Genomic DNA, 21,489 nt, shown 5'->3' with positions numbered 1-21,489 from the left:
GAAAAATCATTACCAGTAGAAAATTGGAAATACAATTAAATGCAAAAAGACAATAAATTAAGCTTTTCTTGTTTGTTAGACTTCTTGGAACATAACAACATAATGCCTTTATACAGGTAAAAATATTCCAGCAGATTTTGTTAATGCTAACAAATGAGATACAAAGAGACCTCACTCTACAGCTAACAAAACAGAAAATTAGTTTAGCAAAGGTTAAAAAACATTCCATCTATAAAGAAATCAATTGGCAACCGCGATCCAAAAGAAATATCACGTCACATACAATTTAAGTTCATTAAGATGATAACAAGAACTCCATATGATTCATGTAATATATTATTTGGTAAGCTAAACCTGGAAGTAGCAACCACAGCTTTTTGGGCATGTGATTTTCATGCACAATTTCATTGGCTGTCCCTGACAATGTATCCCATCATGCTCAATGATCATGATTCCCAGCCAGAGATACTTATTTGGAGATATGTTTCCTTGTGTAGATGGTGCTTAAGAGAGAAAAAGAGAAAGATATACATACCTGGCAGCAAAACATATAAATAACTGAAATTTGCCATCTTTTCCCACAGAACAAGATGCATTGTCAATTTTATCAACTAGATTGCAGTAAGAACCCATAACCATCACATGTTCTAAAGTTTCTCTTGGCACTGGGCTGTTTGTTCCACTATCTTCTTGCAATAGAGCCTCAAAATATGTTTTAACTTTCACTAAAAAGAAAACAAGATTTGAAATAGAACAATAAGATTAGATGTAATAAAAATAGTTGTCCCATATTTATTACACTGAAATGGACAATGCATTTCTTAATCATTAAATGTTATTCTAATAGAACAAAGAATGGGTCAGAAGGATTTGTGAAGATTTGATCTCAGTTTTTATTTTTGAGAGGTCCGAAGGTGAAGGGTCTTTTGGGATCGGAATATATGGTCCTTCATTTAAGAGTTTAGTGACACCATCAATGTAAGTGTTTTTGTCCATGATGACTATCTGGCCACCTTTGTCAGCCTTTGAAATGATAATATCTGGGTTAGAATGAATTTCGTGCAATGAAGTTCTTTCACTTGCATTTAGGTTTTCATTTTCACATTGCTATTCAGCATGGTATTTAAACTAAATTAGAGCAAAGGATATTTTTGCCATATTATAAAATACTATAGTTTTGATTTATATTAAGACTACAATCTGACACTTCAAAAAATTTACTATTAAAAAAAATTAAAAGAAAAGAGCAATTTCATTTTGGTTTGCAGAAAAAGTTCTGTTACTATACTATTTCACCATAAATTAGCACTACATGGCCACTCATGTACTTATTTAATAAATAAAATTATTCAAGACATTGCTGAACATTTATTTCACTGAATTGCTAAAGCAAAAAGTTTGAAACAAAAACTACTGTCACACAGTAATAACTACTGTAAATACGCTTTCTATTTTGCCAAAACAGAAAATCAGCAAACAGAAAATACTTAACATCTCAAAAAATTTATTCAATATATATATATATATATATATAAGAAAGAGAGAGATAAAATCATAATTTTGAAGAATTAAAATCTGCAAACAGAAAATACTTAACATCTCAAAAAGATTTATTCAAAATATTTTTAAAAAAGAGAGGGAAGAGATAACCATAATTTTAAAGAATTAAATAATTTCTATGTGGTTACTTAGTTTTAAACTTTGATCAGAATTAATTGTAATTTAATGAGCAAATTTTGAAAACATTTTTCTCTCTCTCTCTCATACCAAGCACACATGCATGCACAATTATATGTACTTGAACCCCATATACATATTATAAATAGGGTCTAGCACACACTTTAATACCACGGAAAATTTATAAAGGATTTTCAATTCTGTTGAAGTTACATAATTTGGGAAAATCTGCATTTTATTTATTATTAACTTACAGAGGAAAATATAAAGAAAAAATTAGTAAGTGGAATTTGAATTAATCAGAAGTTTTTTAAAAACAGTATTCCAAATTGGAAAGTTCAATACTTTATTAATTAATAATTTTTTTACTCTAGTCTGATTTCCTTTACATTTTTCTTTAGCAATTTTAGGAGTAAAGAAATTTATAGAAAGTTGCATGAAGCAATATTTAAACATAAAACTGAATATGCTCTTCCAAAAAATATAAAGCAGTTCAATTCTATACATTATTAATAAAAAAGTCCGGAAATAAATGATTTGTAAGCACAAAAAGAAATAGAGACCTACACATTCATGTTCACTTTCTTAAATACTAAATTCTATTATGTTCACCACATATCTTTTGAGCAAATAACTATTCAAAATAAATGCTTTTTCAATGCAAAATTTCAAATTATATGAGCAGACAGGACAATTTTAAGGATATTTACAGGCATATTCATCTACAAGGGTTGATAAGAGAGTAATAGGACAGAATAATAGCCTTCTGCTCAAAAAAACATATTCCCTGTGTAAAACTTGCAATACTTAAATTTGGCTGCAGACAGAACTAGTGTAATAGAAGAGAAGTATGATGTCACATTCTCTGAGACAATACAGTTTGTGTCCCTGTGCAAAAAGAATCGAAGCACCTTTTAATTATATGATATGATGTCACATTCTGAGTAAAGGGCATCTGAGCAAAGAAGCTGATGTTTTCTCAATAGCTTGTATTTTCTCACAGATACATGTCTAGCTACAACTATTTTATTCATCATGCTTCTCATTTTTTTATTCTGCATTTAAGACTATTTAAGCTATGCAAAATGATGAGATAGTCAGTCCGTGACTGATACTAAATAATTTTTCTAAAGTTTTCAGAAAAGTCAGACAGTAAATGTATGTGTTTAAACTGATGTTATTTCAGAGGTGATTAAATGACAGTGTGTTTTATCATTTCAAACAGAATTAACTACCTTATGAGGATTCCCCACAAGCTTTCTGAACACTGGAACAGTATTGACAAACAGCATTTAATTCACATTACTCACACATGTTGCTGTACAAGTATCCTCCTCCATACACAATTACATTATTTAGCACTGCACTCATTTCTGAAAAGCCACTTCTTGAAAGGTTCTTCAGAAGTGCCTATATTGCTTTAATATGTCCCTAAAAGTGCCAGAAATATCATCCCTGTATTGTATTTTAAAGGTCTACCTTTATGTAAGTCATTTTTCACTCTTTCCCTTCTTCTAGCAAAGTCTTGCTAAACCCGATGTCATATGCTACATGCTTTATATAGCTGATTTGCCTAAACACATAGAATACATCACTGCATAACTTTGTTGTGATAACACTTCACTATTAAATAATTTATGAAATAAAAAAAAAATTGGTAGTAAATAAAAATACTAATTCTGCTCATCATTTAAGGGGCTTAAGTTCCATAAGAAGCCACCCACTGCATCTTTTTCCTTTTCAAACAAATGGTGAAAATTCATTTAACAAATAAATTTTACCTCTTGGTTTTATGTCGCACACTTAAAGATATTAATCTCAGCACTCTTTAATGAACTCCACAAATGGGTATCTGATATACATGTTTTAAGAATTACTTTGAAGAGTGAACTTAATCAACTGCAAATTTAAGAAAGAAGGGAAGGTAAGATTTTTTTCTTTTATTAATACATTTACAAATACTGAAGTATTTTAATATCAACTTTAAAATCTGAATAATAATCACTTTATAACAATACAATTTTAATCTAAGAAAAATAAGTAAATTTTGAATGTTCAAAACAGCATACTTTCTATAAGTTTATGTGACAAAACAAATAAATGGGATAATGGGACATGCATTTTGAACAGTAATTGGTTATACCACACAAAGTTGCTATTTGTTTTGGGTTGCTTTTTTGGAAGACATTTATTTCAAAGGAAACTATTTAGTGCATAATATGACATTAAAGAATCTATGAACAAGGAAAGGAGGAGAGGAATTAGCATCCTTCTCTAAATGTTAAATCAGAATTTTCAAAACAGGTAATTTTAAAACAAAATATTAAAATTCAATCTAAAAAAATTATAAATCTGAAATTTCATTAATTTATTTTGCCAACAGAATTCACAAGTTTTATTTATATGTCACATGAAACTTAAAAAATAATGCAAATACATACCAAAAAAATCCCACAAATACACATGCCTGAAAAAGCGTGTTGCTTTGAACCCATATAAAAAAACCTGCTCCAAACAGTAGACTAATCCAAGCTCACCACAAAGTAAAATTGTCAAGCTTCCTCTCTATAAAAACAGAAGTGTTCACATTTGCACCATTTCTTACTAGACATACATGTATAACAGAATAAATTCTTGAATGATCTCTTAATACAAAAACAAGCACCTAAAATCAAACTATCAGAGACATATTTAATATAAAAAAAAGGATTGATAAGAAATCACCATATTATGCATCAGATTTCATTAAATGCTGAGGGAGAATTAAAGTTATATTTTGCATTGAAAATGCTTTTTCTTCTGTGTGTGTGTGTGTGTGTGTGTGCTGGAAAATAACATCATGCATGGGTGTTGAGGGTACAAAGTAAGCACAGATTTATTTTCCTTCAATGATATTTTCATTCTAAGTATCAAGCCTAGAAGTTCCAAATGCATTCTATTTCATGTTTGGTTTTGGTTGAAGCGATTCTCGAAAATACCCTTCAGTTGCATTGCTTATTGGCAAACTTTAAAGATTAAACAAAGCAATCAATCAAACACATGAAAACACCAGTGAATGGTGCTGAAAACTGTTTGCATCTGCTTCATGACTTCAGGATTGCCAAATTCTATTCAAGCCTACATAATTTTTTATCTATTTATTATAATTTTAGTAGATACGTTATTTTAACATATAAGCATTTTATGATATATTAAAAAAATTTTAAATCACAAAGAGTAGCATCATTGCATAACTTTGTGCTGTGATAACACTTCATTATTAAATAGTTTATGAAATAAAAAAAATTTTTTTTTTTTTTTTTTGGTAGTAAGTAAAAATACTAATTCTGCTCATCATTTAAGGGGCTTAAGTTTCATAAGAAGCCACCCACTGCATCTTTTTCCTTTTCAAACAAATGCTGAAAATTCATTTAACAAATAAATTTAAGAATATGATAGAGTAGCAAAAATTTCACAAAAGTGTATGATCTAATAACACTGCCCCAGGCTACATAATTAATTAGTAAAATTACAATCTTGGCATGTAACAATGCGACAGGCAGCCATAAGCTCAAACTAGGTTTCATAAGCAAATGGAAAAATCCCTGGGCATTTAAAAATGTAAAAAAGTACACTGATAGGTTTGACATCTTCCATAATCTGTTAGGTACTGGAATCAGTCAAAAGCATGGCAGCCATTCTTTAACACTGGTTTTATCAGCAGTTGTTAGGTAAAAAATTCTAAGCTGATAAACCTGCTACAGACAGCTATTCTCATTCTTGACTAAAAGCTTGAACTAAAAGCCTGAGGTAATCCTGATGTGGAACAGTTACAAAACATAGACATAACAGCTATGTTTCTCCCTACTAATACAACTTCAGTATGTCAACCAATGGACCACAGTATTTTAGAAACATGAAAAAGAGATACAAATATACACTTCTTTCATTCTCTTGCTTTAGCCATGGATTAAGAGTGTGGAATGATAGAAAAACTAGTCATGGATGAAAGGTGTGGAATGATCAATAAACTAGCCATGGAGGAAGGATGTGGAATGATTGATAACTTGAAGAAAAGAGATGTTGGATGTAGCAGAATGAATATCTAAATCATGAAATAAATTTTAGCACATCAGCCTTAGTTCTATGAAAAAAACTGCTGGACCATTTAGGAGTTTCAAGATGGTGGACTTATTGAAGAAAATTCCAGGCTGCAAAGAAGTTACTAATGGTAATATTGGAGAATGAATGGGGCAGGATAAAACTGGGAAGTTTTAGGAGTTGGTAAAATAGTTGCACTACTGGAAGAGAATGAATATAAAAACAAAGGTGAATTAGAAGATGAAGAGATGGAAGACAACAGAATTAGAAGTTAAAAAGGTGACATATGAAGAACTAAAAGCTGCTAAAAGAATGCCTCGTTACTTGGAGGATCTATTTCTCCACTGCCTATGTGATGAAGCTGCACTAGTATGATGAGCCTTTTTTTTTTTTTTTTTTTTTCTGCCAAGAGCTACTAGTCATTCAGCTTTCTATGTCCATTCCTTTTAACTTTTTACAATTATTTTAGGAAATGTTGTACTTTTCTGTGTCCTGTATTGTGCTACAACTTTAATTAGAGTAATATACAGAAAAATATTATGAGTTGTGAATAACCCACCATTTATTCCATAAAATTCAACATTTTCAGTAACTCATTACGCTCTATGTCAACTAGAGTTTGCAAAACTCCAGTGCATTAAAATCATCTTGAAAACTAAAAAATAACTTCCAAGAGTAGCTAGTCAATCTTCCATGCAATGAAAATCATACTTTATCTGCTGCAAAATAAGGGAAAATATATAATGTCTGCTTCAGATTGTTTAGAAATTTAAGAGATATTATTGCATCAGATATATGAATCAGAAAAGCCTTTCTGCCTTTCAAATCTTCATTACTAACACACAATTTACATTCTTCTTCTTTTGTTATTAAATCCCATGCATGTCCAGCAGTCACATTACAATTATCTATGTTACTAGGAGCATTATCAAAGTATACTTAATCAGTCCACCAAATCTATAATATACTTTCAATCTTTAATGAAATATATGTAAGCAAAGATCTCTTAAAACTTAACATAACTAACTCTACCATCAAACAGAATCCTTTACCAATACTGTACAACAATAAGTCTAAGAAATGTTTTTCAAGAATCTTTCCCTTTAATGTCTTACTGTGCAAATTAAGATGTACTAGGAATAAAAATGAGACTCTAACAACTTTCCTATGGGAGGTTTTTTTTTAATGAAAAATTCATTGTTATTTTTAAAATAAATTTATATAATTAAACAATAAAGAAATAGTTAAAGCCCTGAAGATTTTTAAAAGGTCTTGAAGTAAAATTATTTCATATCATTATATTAATTAGTATTTTATAATTTCTACACATATGGAAAATAGAAAAAAAAAAGTTTTTTGTTTTTAGCTTTCAATAATTTTCAATATTTGATTGTTTTTGAACTTACATCAGAATTGTATAATGTATTGCAAAAAAACTGAGGCTAGCAGTTTATTTTCTTGAATTCTATTAATACAAGAATTATCGATAAATGGCATATGCATGTGTTTCTACCACCCATATTAACTGAATTGGTTTATGAGTGTATCTTAATACATAAGGGAAAATTACAATAGATAGATGTTTTGGCCACATGGTTAACATAGTTAATATAATACTATTATTCTAAACAGCATTCACTCATAGTGTTCATCTACAAAAAAATCTTTGAGGAACTGAAGATAAGGGCGAATTATAAATGCAATTAAAAGCAGAAAATAAGCCTGAAAGTAAAAATTTCTTCCCTTATGTATTAAGATACACTCGTAAACCAATTCAGTTGAAATGGATAGTGGAAACACATGCATGCCGTTATCCATAATTCTAGTATTAATATAATTCAAGAAAATAAAGTGCTAGCTTCAGTTTCTTTGCAACATATTATTCAATTCTAATATAAGTTCGAAAACAACTAAATACTGAAAATTATTGAAAGATAAAAACAAAAAACATGTTTTTTTTCAAATATTAAAAAAAATTTTCCTACACATTTTTAAAAGTTTTATTTTCTATACGTGTAGAAATTATACAATTATACTAATTAATATTCATATATACACTTAAAATCAGAAAGAACTTCTCTTTACTAAATTTTTCTTGTTTTACTAGTATCAAGCACTTAACAAGTATAGAAAATATTGCTAAATAGTAATAACCTGGACACTAAATTAACCTGAGAACATTTTCATATATTACCTTAAAAATAAATAAATTTATAAAACTCAGAAATGGTCAGAAAATAATTGAGTTCTTTTCTTTAGGGGGAGGGAGACTTACAGCTTGGAATGGAAGTATTTAGATATTTATCTGTTAAATAACAAAATTGTGGTTCTAAATAACTCAAAGATAAATTGCCATGACAATAAATACTCAGGGCATGAGATGCTTGTTTCTCTGGAATATCTTACTCACAGGTAAAATTTAAAGCAGCTATCTGAAGCAGTTTTTGTAAAACTGTTTTAATTTCCTGCAAAAAACTATGCGGTTGAAAAAATACAGTATGCAACTAAGTATCTATCTTATTTCAAACCTTTCACATCAGAAAGAGCAAAATAAATTTCAGCATTCAACAATGGGTCAAGTAGCCATTATAGACACAGTAATGTTAGGGCCACAAATGATGAAAACAAATCCATTTGCAACCTCTGACTGCTCTCTACTACACAAGCCTTGTATTTTACACAATTGAACCTGTGATGGTTAAATGTACAATAAGATTTATAGCTTACAGTATGTTTGCTCTTTTTCTAATTTCTAGAACATGAAAAAAAATTACATATTATGTTGTATTTACTAATATACAAGTTTTTTCTCTCTACATTGCTTATATATTTACAATGTTAGTTCTTTTACTAGTATTTTTAGTTTTCAGAACATTGGAGCATGACCTTGAAAACTGCTTTTTTAAAGATGTGTGAAAAATCTAAATTTTTCCATATAAATTAATATTTATCATTTCTTTGCTTTATGACACTTTGGTTAATGAAAGGTTTTGTTGTAAATTAATCAGGCATTTGAATAGAAATAAATATTTTTTCTACTTTACTTCTGGTAACCATAGACATGCCAAGACATATGCTCTTCAATTACATCAATCACATGATATTTATTATATCCCATGATCCTCTTGTTCTATTATTATTATTAAGCTTCTGTATATGCTTGTATTAACATTAATGCATTTGGCACTTATATTATTTTAGTTGCAGTAGAATAAATATGTTATTAGTGTTTAAATCTGCATCGTATTATTTACAGATAAATCCCTCATATCATCAATAATAATTTCGGAGATGTTCTTGCATTACTGAGTACACAAAAAATAAACCGAATTTGCTATCTTTATTCTTTATTGTTTCCAAAGAATACTCTATTTCTATAAAGTTAGGGAAATCTATATTAATTTTTCTTCATTTTCTTTTTGGTTATTCTTGCCGGTTCAAAATTATGAAAGATTTTAAGATTTTTTTAAAACATTCCACACATTTAACTAATTATTATTTAAATCTTAAATAATTTTCAAATTATATGAAATATTCACTTAGTTAATTCTTAAAATTCTCTAAAATCATTATTTCTATTATAAAACTTCTTTCTGGTACATTTCATTAAAATAAAAGTTTTATTGAGAATGTTCAGTATATGTTTTAAATCAACATTATTTACATAATTTCCAAATAAAACTCACCACTTAAATCAAATTAAATGTCATGCATGTTTTAAAAATGAAACACTACAAAACTTACTTCTTTTTCTGATTTATAATAGTACTTTACAATGTTGTTAACAGCATCCCCTAGCATCTGTTGTATTTCAGGCACAGTGAGTTCTAAAACAAGAAAGAAAAAGGTTGTAGAGCAAATAAAAATAGAACCACCAGTGTTGCATGCATGAAAGAAACATACTAGGCTCACTTGGTCTTCGAGGGACGCTAGGAGACCTGCATCGCGGGGGTGTGCGACATGTTTCCATTAGTTCTGTAGAAAAATGAAAGAGATACATAATACACCAATTTTTATAAAATATTATGTTCAAAAAAAGAATCAAGATTTTCATTCAATGATATCAGGAATATTACAAAAAATACAGACTACAATATTTGTTTATTTACACTATATAACTTTATTCTGATGTTTCCTTATTAAAATTTTAATTTACATGTAGTGTATGATATACAGTAAATTAAAAGCTATGTAGCAGAGAGAATTTTCCTTAACAGTAAATTTCAGCTTAACAGATTCTAATTCAATGGATTTTTAATTTAACATAATAAATTAGATGAAAGAAAGATGTTAAATTCAAAAAATTAATCTGTCAGAATGGTTAGTTTTGTTTGTCAGAATGGTTAGTTTTGTCTGAATATTTTAGAAGCAAAATAATAACTTTCAATAATTATAAATGCAGAATAGTTGCTATTATTATGGCATGGAAGCAATAAGGAGCTGATTATGAAAGATTTAGTTTGAGTGTTAAATAAAGTTCTAATCAAGTTAATTTAGATGCTCAAATGTGGTATATGCTTTTCATATACACGCAATATTCATGCAGTCAAAGGAACTAAGTCAACACTTGTTACTTCACAAGTTTTTACTTCAAGACTTCACAAGGAATAAAAAGAAAAAAAAAGAGTTTTATTCATATACAGTATACGTACAGCTACAATTCAAATACAGCTTTCTCAATTTGAGAATTAGATTAATTTGATTAACATAAATTAATAAGTTTGAAAGCTTTATATATTAACATTACATATTATGGGTAATCCTTGTTCCTGAAATAGCTCATTAAACTAAATTTACTGGATAGGTATTCTCAGAACAAGAAAATTTATACTCTAGGGATTTTAGTAATTTATTACTACATTTATGATCTAAAGCAGTGTTTCTCAACTGGATTTCCTCCAAGGGCCGGTAAAATATTTCGGTACATTCTCGCAGACTGGTAAGTTTAATACACTGACTACCAATAAGTATTTGGACACCTGTGATAGAAAAGAAAAACTAACTTTATTCAAAATCAATAGTTGGTAGAGCCTCCATGAGAGGTAATTACAGCATGGATCCTCCGGGGCATACTTTCCACAATACTTTGTATAACAGCTAGTGGTATTTTCTTCCACTCGGCTTGGAGAAGGCATAGAAGTCTTTGTATAACAGCTAGTGGTATTTTCTTCCACTCGGCTTGGAGAAGACATAGATGTCTTTGTATAACAGCTAGTGGTATTTTCTTCCACTCGGCTTGGAGAAGACATAGAAGTCCCTTCACCGATTTTGCACAGGTAGTGCACCCGTGAATTCGGCGATGCAACTCGTCCCACAGGTTCTCGATAGGGTTCAGGTTTGGATTCTGGGCAGGCCAGTCCATTCGATGAACTCCATTGGCACCATACCAAGCCTTGGTTAACATCGAAATATGACAACTGGCATTGTCGTCCTGAAAGTAACAGGGGTCCAACCCGTAAAACTGCCACAACATAGGAAGCACATTGTCATCCAAAATAGTGCAGTAGGCATCGGAGTTGAGCTTACCATGAATGGAGACCAAGGGTCCCAGCAAATACCAGGAGAAAAACCCCCAGACCATAATTCCACCTCCGCCGAACTTGACTGTTGCCACAATGCATTCTGGCAGGAGACGTTCTCCAGGTAGATGCCAGACCCAGACCCTGCCATCCAAATGGTAAAGAGTGAACCTTGATTCGTCACTCCAAAGAACCCGTTTCCACTGATCTACGGTCCAATTTCGATGTGCTTTGCACCACATTAACCGAGCAGCGCGGTTGAACTTTGTGATCAAAGGCTTATGGGCAGTAGCACGACCATGAAAACCAAGCAGATGTGCTTCCTTATGGATGGTATTCATTGAAACAATACTCCTGGATGCCTGTTGAAATTCCTCACCGATAAGGGCCATCGGTTGGGTGCGGTTCTTCCAAATTTCTCTGGACAGCACTCGTCGGTCTCTATCTCCCAGTTTCGTTGGTCTGCCGATTTGGGGCATATTCCGACAATCACCGCTCACCTTCCACTTCTTAATCACATAGGCCACTGTCGATTTTGGGTACTTCAGATCGCTAGATATGTCCCTTAAGAATCGGCCACATTTGTGATACCCGATAATTATACCTTTCTCGAAATCAGAGAGCTCCGAACTGCAAGGCATCTTGCATGCGACTAAAGCCGATGCTGTTTCCTACATGATATATACCGGCGGAGTCTGTGACCTACCTTAGGACCGCAGATATTGTCATTTGCACAGGTGTCCAAATACTTATTGGTAGTCACTGTAATTTGACCCATTGGCACAATTTTTTCACATAAATAAATCATGAAGATAAAAATAACCAGCAAATTTGCGGACTGGCAGTTGAGAAACACTGATCTAACAAGTATCAAAATAAATAAATAAATAAATAATAATAATAATAAAAAAAAAAACACCACCTTTAAACATTTTTTTTCATACATACTATCTTATTCACTGGATATTTATTTTTCAGCCTATTCATTACTTGAACCTGTTTTGTTATGTTAATCATCAGCTGCAAGTTTAAATTAGTTGCTATTTACTTCCTTCCCATTCTATTCATCCCATGAATATTTAACCGCTTCTCATTCTATAACTTGAATTGGTCATTATTTTAATTCAACTCAATCACCATTTTGAGACCATTATTTTAACATTATATGTTTCTTATTCTATACATTAATTTACTTTAATCCTATAAAAACTTGAATTATTCACTATTTACCTAATAGTGACCTACTATTTTACTAGATTATTTCTAATCATAATCATCTTTTGCTTAAAGGAGTTAAGAATTAGACAGAGATGTTATCTTTTACTAAAATTCCCAAGTGAAAAATATGAATGAAACCTTTCATCTATAATCAATAAAATTTTTCAATTAACTGGTAAACCAACCAATTTCAAATGTTACTGAGCCTCTGGTATTTTCAAACAATTCATTCATCAACATCTGTGATATTCAGGCTCTTGTATTTGAATAACAGATTATAGGGAAAATCTCTACTCCCTTAAGTTTCCAAGGTTGTGCATTTTTTCCAATAAGGAAAAGTTTACATTTGTATATTCCTGCAGCATTTGCACATGTTAAAATCCTTCATCTTTAATTTATAATTTTTGGCATTAGCTGCAACCTTTGCTGCTGTGGTCACCAAGGTATTCTGGGGCACATACTGTTGAAAATTACCAGTTTTGACTGCATTTTAAATTCCTTCGGGAGTTAACTTTGCACTCTAAATGAGATTGACAAATTCATCTGCAAACTGTTCATATGCTTCAATATCAACTAAAGCTTTTTTTTTTTTTTTTTTGCATGAAATTATAACTGCCTTATATCATGATGACCTTCAAATTTGGTTAGCCAATCTGCAGAATATGTGCACTTCCGTTTTTCAATCCATTTTTCCATTAAATATTTTGGCTTGAGTCATTAATACTGGTTCCATAAATGACACACAGTTACTGTGACAATGTAACATCAATTTCATCACAACTTAGCCATAGTTGTCACTTTTAGCATAATGAATGATTTTTGTTTTTGTTTTGTTATTCTCAATGGATATGTCTTTTATCCATTTTTTTTTTACAGTAATTCCACTACTTAATTGACACTGAAAAATGCTTTCACTTGGTAGAAACTTGCTGCAACACCAGGATTAGAAACAACACCAGATTAATTGAGAATTCAACTTAAAATTTTTAAATGGTAGCAATAATAATAATAGCCAGCAAAAAATTATACGCTGGATCAAGTAAGAAAAATGAGTATAATTTATTATACTAACTGAATTTAAGTTGGTCAGAATTTAATTCTTTCTCCTTTCCCTGCTGCTAAACCAACAAAAGAAAACCAGAATGAGGAACACCAAACTCCAAATAAATAATTCTTGGGGCTTCACTTAATGTTTAGGTCTTATAGAAAAATGTCAAACCCTTACAATCACTCAATGTTTAGGTCTTATAGAAAAACATCAACTCTCTACAATCACTCAAATGCCAAATAGTATAATGTCAATCAGTGTACTGTCATTTGCCACAGTTTGATTCCCTAGCCAGTAAGTGCTTGAAATGCACATACAGGGAACTCAGTTGGGTGAAAAATTACTTTTATGCCACACCTGCTTTATCCTGTACATTCTTCCATTCCTAGACTTTGTAAGAAAACAAGTCAGGACATCTGGATATTAGATCATTTCGAATATTGGATTTCCAATCTTTGGTACATCAATTAGATATATTATAAGAAATATGAATAAATGTAAAACAAATTTATGGATTTTAAACTGTTCAGTTTATGCAATTATAATTTAAAAACTACTTTTATGCCACACCTGCTTTATCCTGTACATTCTTCCATTCCTAGACTTTGTAAGAAAACAAGTCAGGACATCTGGATATTAGATCATTTCGAATATTGGATTTCCAATCTTTGGTACATCAATTAGATATATTATAAGAAATATGAATAAATGTAAAACAAATTTATGGATTTTAAACTGTTCAGTTTATGCAATTATAATTTAAAAACTACTTTTATGCCACACCTGCTTTATCCTGTACATTCTTCCATTCCTAGACTTTGTAAGAAAACAAGTCAGGACATCTGGATATTAGATCATTTCGAATATTGGATTTCCAATCTTTGGTACATCAATTAGATATATTATAAGAAATATGAATAAATGTAAAACAAATTTATGGATTTTAAACTGTTCAGTTTATGCAATTATAATTTAAAAACTACGTTAAAAGTTTTATGTCATGTCAGATGGCAACTCTGAGAACTGGCAATTTATTTACTAGGCAAGCTGGGACAAAAGATTAAGCTTTTTTATGTGTTTTGCTGCCCCCATTTTTATGTTTTTTTTTATTAGTTTTACTTGTCTTTTACTATTGAATTTTCTTTCAAAATGTTATATTTTATACCATCGTATAATTGATTATTATTTGCATTCTTTCATCTTGCATATAGATTTACTGCATTTAACTGACAGTTAAAAAATTCCTCTTATATTTTTTTATTTCTTTTCAATTATTACCTCACTCAATCACTCACTTACACACACACACAGCTGTAGCTGCACTGTTGATAAATATTGCAAATCCAAATTTTCCAAGGTTTAATTTTTTCTCCTTCAATTTCAAAAGTACACTAATATTACAAGGTTAACGTTTTTAAAAATTTGCACAAGAAATCTTTACAAGATTATACTTCTGACAACTCATAATAAAAACTAACTTTCAGCTTTAGCACAATTCACAGTACCAAATTTTTTAATTATTAAACAAGATTCTTAAAAATTTATTAAATATAACAGAAACCCTCAAGCTTTCATATAAACACACAAAATGTTTACATTAAACAAAAAGGAACATGATTGACTGGTGTCCACCAACTTGGTCATTCCATCCATGAGATTTTTGGCCCCAGTTACCATATGTAATAATGAGCGATGTAACGATGAAACTGGAAGTTTAAGGAATTAACAGGGCGGTGTAACAGGGCGGTAAAAATATGTAGAAAGCAACCTAAATATAATATTTACCCTCTGTATCTTGGTCTCTAGGCACCATTTCTCCAACCAATAAACGTTCAGTGCTCCCATCATCGACTCCCTTACCTAACCATCGTCCACAAGGAAATCTGTAAAGATAATAACTTCTGTATTAAACGTAAACACAGTTACTTATTTTATCTCAAGGTCTGGTATTTAGACATTTAATTATCTTTCTTATACAAAACCTTCATAATAAGCTTATATAATAACATCTTAACAGCTTATATAACAGTCTATATAATCTTGCAAGCATACCTTATATTCAGGTACATTAAACCTATAGACAATGAGTGCTCACAGAAATGTATAGCAGGTGCAATATTCAAAAGGAGCTAAGTAAGGCCAAAAGGAACATGATTGACTGGTGCCCACCAACTTGGTCATTCCATCCATGAGATTTTTGGCCCCAGTTACCATATGTAATAATGAGCAATGTAACGATGAAACAGGAAGTTTAAGGAAGTGTAACAGGGCGGTAAAAATGAAGTGTAAAACCCAAATTACATAAACCAAAAATCATGGCAGATACAGACCGCCATCTGGAAGTGATGACAATATTTGTACTATTTACCAAAAGGTATTTACATATGGATTCTTTAGACAACAGTACCTTACAAGGCAATGATCACAAAATGGAGAGCCTTACACCAGCATGTCTGATGAAAAGCATGTCTCCATAGATTCTAGAATAAAAGAAGAGCACCATGTGCAGTGACGCAACTCATTACAGGTAGAACAGAAAAAGTTGTTAATCCGGACACCCATAATCCGGAATGATCTATAATCTGGACCTCCAAGGTACAAACTTTCTGTGCATCAATCAGCATTAGCATTTACGCATGTGCGTAATACTTTTAGGCATGCGCATAATACATTTACACATGCACGTTTAATGTATAATGAATGGTATAAGCTAAGCTAAAATTATCTAATTATCTATTTCAGTTAATGTTGTAGATTGTGTTGTTCCGTAATCTTCTAATTGGATCCGGCTTATTATTTTTCGCAGACTGTGAGAGAAATTTTATAAAAGTAAGCTTGAACTTTCGATTATGTTAAATAGAATTTCCGATTCTGGAGTTGCTAAAGGATCTACAAAGCGAAAGTATGTTTCGATGTCCATTAAACAAAAAGTGGAATTGCTGCAAAAAATGGATAAAGGCATATCCTTTGTTTCTCTAACCATTCCAAAATCTGTTTATCAATTTCACACTGCTCTGCGGCGGGGGGAGGGGAACGCCATGGCGCGCAATGAATTGGAAGTTGATCTGTCAGCACTATCCTTATCTTCAGGGCAGATGTTTTTATTTTATTTGGCTTATAATTCCTTACTAAATGTAGTATTTCATCTCGATGTACTTCGTCTTTGATATGATTTAAATCAAATTCCTCAGCATTAATATTCGTTCCGATAGTGAAGAAAGTGACACAGAGGTTATTGAAAATGAAAAAATTTCGATTGACAAATTAGTCGGTATTCTCGACACAGCAATTATAGGACTTGAACAGCGGAACTTGGTAACTGAACAAGAAATTATGTCTGTTTATAGAATTAAAGAGAAAGTATGTATTATTACATAAAAAAGTAGCTTAAATAAATTACATTGAAAGAAATGTTTAATAAAGTAAACAAATAAATATTAAGCTTTTTTTTTTGTAAATTTTGATACCCTTTAGATCATAATTGTTCTTTATTTCATAAATTACGATTTCATATTTTTAATTTTATAATTTCTGCATGCCATCTTACCAGATTTAAACTGATGATCTATAATCCAGAATTGCCGAAGTCCCGACGAGTCCGGATTAAAGACTTTTGACTGTAGTTTCTGATGGATGAGTATGGATTTAGTAAACAAAATGTGAGAATTACTTATCACTGTTTCTACTTATAATCTTGTGGAAAAGGAATTATATTTAGGCCTTCACTTTTTTATTTGGTCCACTGTACCTCAAACCCTGAAAAAATGAAGTCTCCTTATACTGGAAAATTTCGTGTTTCAACCAGTGGAAACATACTGGATCTCGCCTTACCATTTTCAACACAACAGTTTATTTGTTCATAAAGTAAAAAAGTCATAGTCCAGTTGAAAAAATGAGAATGATTGAATTATATTGGGTATGCAAAAACTTTGAGCTTAAATCCATCAAGCATCTCTGGGATGAATTACACTGACATTTAGACCAAATTACTATTTCATACTATTTTATTAAACTATTTCATGCTGTTGGATAAAAGAAATAAAATATTTGTACACATCTTTTGAAATTTATAAGAGAGTCATCCAGAAAGGGTATAGTCTGAGATAGCTGTGAGTGGTAGTCTTATCTTATATGGACATTACACAAGCTCCAGTTACATTATCTCCTATGGATGTCTAGTCTGGCAACTTGGTGCAAATTAGTAGTATCAGGTTCAATGTTTCTTCTAACCTTCTTCGGAAACATACAATGACCTGACTAGAACAGAGAGCTTACTAAAGCTATGTTCACTAATTGTAGTAAGTAGACAGGATACAGACGAAGGGTATACAAAACCCTTTATTTTTTTCTTTATATACAATGACTTCCGTACTTCGGAATACAATGACCCTCCACTCGGGGTCTAACTTAAAAGATATCAAAATAAAACTAAACTCTAATTTAACTTTAGAATAAGATTGGCCTTATAATAACAGAAAGCGTATGTAGCACAGAGACTGTGAACACTACAATACGTTTAATTTATCAAGAGGATTAAAACCTCTGGCCTGGAAGGCAAAGTAGCAACTGCGTAACTTCTAAGGTAAGCGGCCTGCTTCGAACTCACGGCTTCCTCTCTTCTCTGCTTGGCAAAAAGGCCACACTTAAATACTTGGCGTTCGCCAGACAACTTTGCATAAACTCCTTCACGCTTATAATTCTGGCCGGAAGTAGAAAATAAGAAGTGATAGTAAAGATTTAAAATAAAATAAACGTTAGTAAAACTTAAGATCCTTACATACTTCCCGCCAGAGTTAATTAGTTTGAAACTGAGGTCTAAAACGACCTTGTTGAAAACTTTTAGCTCTAGAAACTAACGCGAGGCCAAACTTTTACAAACATAACTTAGCTAGAAACTAGAAAATTTTAAAAGAAAGAAATTTGTTACAATAGCAGCTCCCGGAATATACAACAATCTTTTTTCTTTTTCATCTGTACTGCATCAAAACAGGAGCTTTATTCAATTCTGGTTCCTTCCAGAGATCTGGAAGGAAAACTAGTTTAATGAAATGTTACAGAATGACATTGCAAATAACATATAGAATATACTTTTCTTAACATTCTTATTTCATTCATGACTATTTTAATTATCTCTCCCCGTGCTCTCTGACATGTGTTGTAAAAACACCAAACACGAATGTGTTTCTGTCTATGTGTTCAACACTTCCTCCTACAATCAAAACACTAATGTGTTAAAATTCAACATACGAGACCTCTTAACACACCCTAATTTCAACTCTAGACCCTGAGGTACTATTCTGAAAGTGGCTAACTCTAAAGTGTAGCATCAGAGAGCCTAACTACATCATTCAACCTTTAACACATATTCACCATGATTTAATCTTTACAGTCACACGAATAACAAATTTTTTAACATTACTTTCACTTTTACCATATCACGTTATTTCTAAACATTCAAAATAACAGTTCACATGTATACAAGAACATATCAAGATGCCGTTAATTTTACACATTTGAAAACATACATTAGTAGTACATTGTTAACTTCTATTCTTTTCAAAGCAAGTGCCAATTCTTTCTACATTGAAATAATACTACATTTCAAAAAGTCTTTCAGACTAAAACTTCTTTCTTGTTAGAATGTTTTAAATAAAATTTATACAATAACTTTTTACAATATTTAAGTCTTTATACAACGCTATTATACATCAACTTTAGTTTTATGCGCGAGTAATTGAAAAACATAATAAGAAAATCGGTCACAACTCATTTCTCGCCCTTTTGGCGATAAAGGTACACCTCGCATGAGGTAAAACTTCTTGATATCTGCCACTTGCAGTAAGAATGAAAGATTAACTTAAGTTTGTAAAGTAACATAAAATTTTACTTATCTTTGTAATATTCAGACATCCTTTTCTGGGCCCAGTCTTTAAAGGTGCTGCAGACCGTAGCTTGGTTGATCCTCCTTCTTGTACGGGCTCGCCCTTCAGTGCTTTCCTCTGGAAGCTTCCGTTTTTCACCACTACGGCCACCCTTGAACATCTTCCTTCTGTCCTCTGCTTGTGGTCTTGGCCGTTTGAAGGCAGCTGGTCTTGGTGGAACCGGGAAACTTCTGTCGTGATCCTGCTTGGACCTCGTTGTTGGCCGTTCAAATTTTTCTTGTACTTTTTCCTCCGCCGCTGATGGCCCTTCCGCAGTTCAGCGACTTTTGCTGCGGAGAGTTCTGTCGGATGAGTCAATCTTCCGTTTCACAGCCGGGTTATAGTTGCCGTCCTTTCTCCCGGTCTTTTCCACATACGTCGTCCTTCTCCCTTCTTCATTCTGGGGGTGTTCGTGAACTCTGTTTTTTGGACGGTGGAATGGCTTCTTTTTCTTTGTACCTTCAATTTTTCTGCGGGGCAATTTTCTTTTCACTTGCTTCTGTCTCTCATTGGCTTGCCCTTGTACTTGTCGTTTTCCCACCTCTGGAACTTGTACCTGCGGTGTCTGCCGTCCCGGATCCTGCAAAAGATCTGAAAAGATTTGCATTTTATTACGGTCATAGAATGGTTTTATCTGGTCAATGTTTGCGGAACAGGTTTCACCATTTCTTGCCTTTAATACTACAACAGCGTGAGTTATTTTTTCTATAACATATGGTCCTTCAAAGCGTGGGAAAAATTTGGCAGTTTTATCTTCTGGTGCTGAAGAAAGTGAATGCTTAATTTTTAGTACTTCATCCCCTACTTTATAAGTTACTCCCCGTCGTTTCAAGTCATAATACAATTTTTGTTTTCTTTGTGCTACTTCTGTATTCTTTTTTGCTTCTTTTATTAGTTTTTCTATATCACCCATTTTAAATTCTGGGGCTCTTTGTTGCACATAAAATAGTTTATCTAACGGTGTTATAATCTTTCTGCCTAGAAATAACTCAGCAGGAGTTTTTCCCGTTGTATCATGTTTTGCGGTCCTAAGGGCGAAAGCAAATTCATTGACATAGTTATCCCAGCTTTTATGAAAATTTTTAACATAACTACGGATAATTTTCACTATATTTCTGTTGACCCGTTCCGCTATATTTGATTGCGGCCGATACGGGACCATTTTTAAATGACGTATGCCCAGTTTTTGGCACATGTCTTCAAATATATTACTTACAAATTGAGGACCATTATCCGATATAAATTTTAGGGGCGCCCCGTATTTTAAAATATATTTATTTAAAATAGAATCGGTAACTAATTTCGCGGAGGCTCGTTTTAAGGGAACAATTTCGGTCCATTTACTAAAATGATCAACTATAACAAGGAGATAGCGACTTTTGTTTAACTGACTTTTTGGGAAAGGGCCCAATAAATCGATGCCGATTATTTCATTTGGAAATTCGGATTTAATACTATTTAGAAACCCGGCCGGGCGGAAAGTAATATAATTAACGGCTTGACATGTTGGGCAGGACTGGACATACGCCCTTGTTAACTTTTGCAGTTCAGGAAAGTAGACTGCCTCGCGTACGCGTTGAGTAGTTTTTCGAATACCAGCATGAGAAGCTAAAGGGCTGTCATGGAGCTCTTGCAGGATATTTAATCTAAGACTAGCTGGGATAACAGGTCGAAATTCGTTGTTGGAATTCGTAGTTTTTGTATAAAATAATAGACCATCTATTAGTTCGTAATGGGCCGCCCTATTTCTTATTGCCACAATATCTTGGTGGCTAAAATTTTCAGGATCCTTCAAATACTCATAAATACTTCCAAACTCAGGATCCTTACCCAGTTCGGTTATTACAGTTTCTCGGGAATTTATTGTACACGCTGTCAGCATTGCAACTTTTACGGTATTACCCTGTTCGTCTAATTTAATTCGTGACAGGGCATCTGCTACGATATTTTCCTTTCCGGGGGTATGCTTGATTACCAGATTATATTCTTGCAGCTTGAGTGCCCATCTTATTAACCTTGGGGATAA

General features: G+C 32.0%; 1 protein-coding gene across 7 annotated transcripts in view; it reads right to left on the bottom strand.

Annotated features, from left to right (window-relative positions):
- The window catches only part of pns (DENN domain containing pinstripe), a 116,768-nt gene that overhangs the window by 3,843 nt on the left and 91,436 nt on the right, over positions 1-21,489 (bottom strand). For 6 of the 7 annotated variants that reach the window (XR_015040440.1, XM_035358893.2, XM_085814046.1 and 3 more), the window contains 5 exons: positions 15,328-15,425; positions 9,661-9,732; positions 9,502-9,584; positions 4,119-4,242; positions 536-725 (listed from right to left, as the gene is read on the bottom strand). Coding sequence is in view for 6 of the 7 variants with exons in the window: in XM_035358893.2 (XP_035214784.1) it covers positions 536-725; positions 4,119-4,242; positions 9,502-9,584; positions 9,661-9,732; positions 15,328-15,425 (567 nt within the window). In the remaining variant the exon portion in view is untranslated. The remainder of the gene's footprint in view (positions 1-535; positions 726-4,118; positions 4,243-9,501; positions 9,585-9,660; positions 9,733-15,327; positions 15,426-21,489) is intronic. The other variant, XM_085814043.1, reaches the window with a different exon arrangement.

The sequence above is a fragment of the Stegodyphus dumicola genome, chromosome 3 (assembly GCF_044657685.1).
Source record: "Stegodyphus dumicola isolate Sdum_Otavi_A_Nest chromosome 3, ASM4465768v1".
Taxonomy (NCBI): Eukaryota; Metazoa; Arthropoda; class Arachnida; order Araneae; family Eresidae; genus Stegodyphus; species Stegodyphus dumicola.
This window is presented reverse-complemented; position numbering and strand designations above follow the sequence as displayed.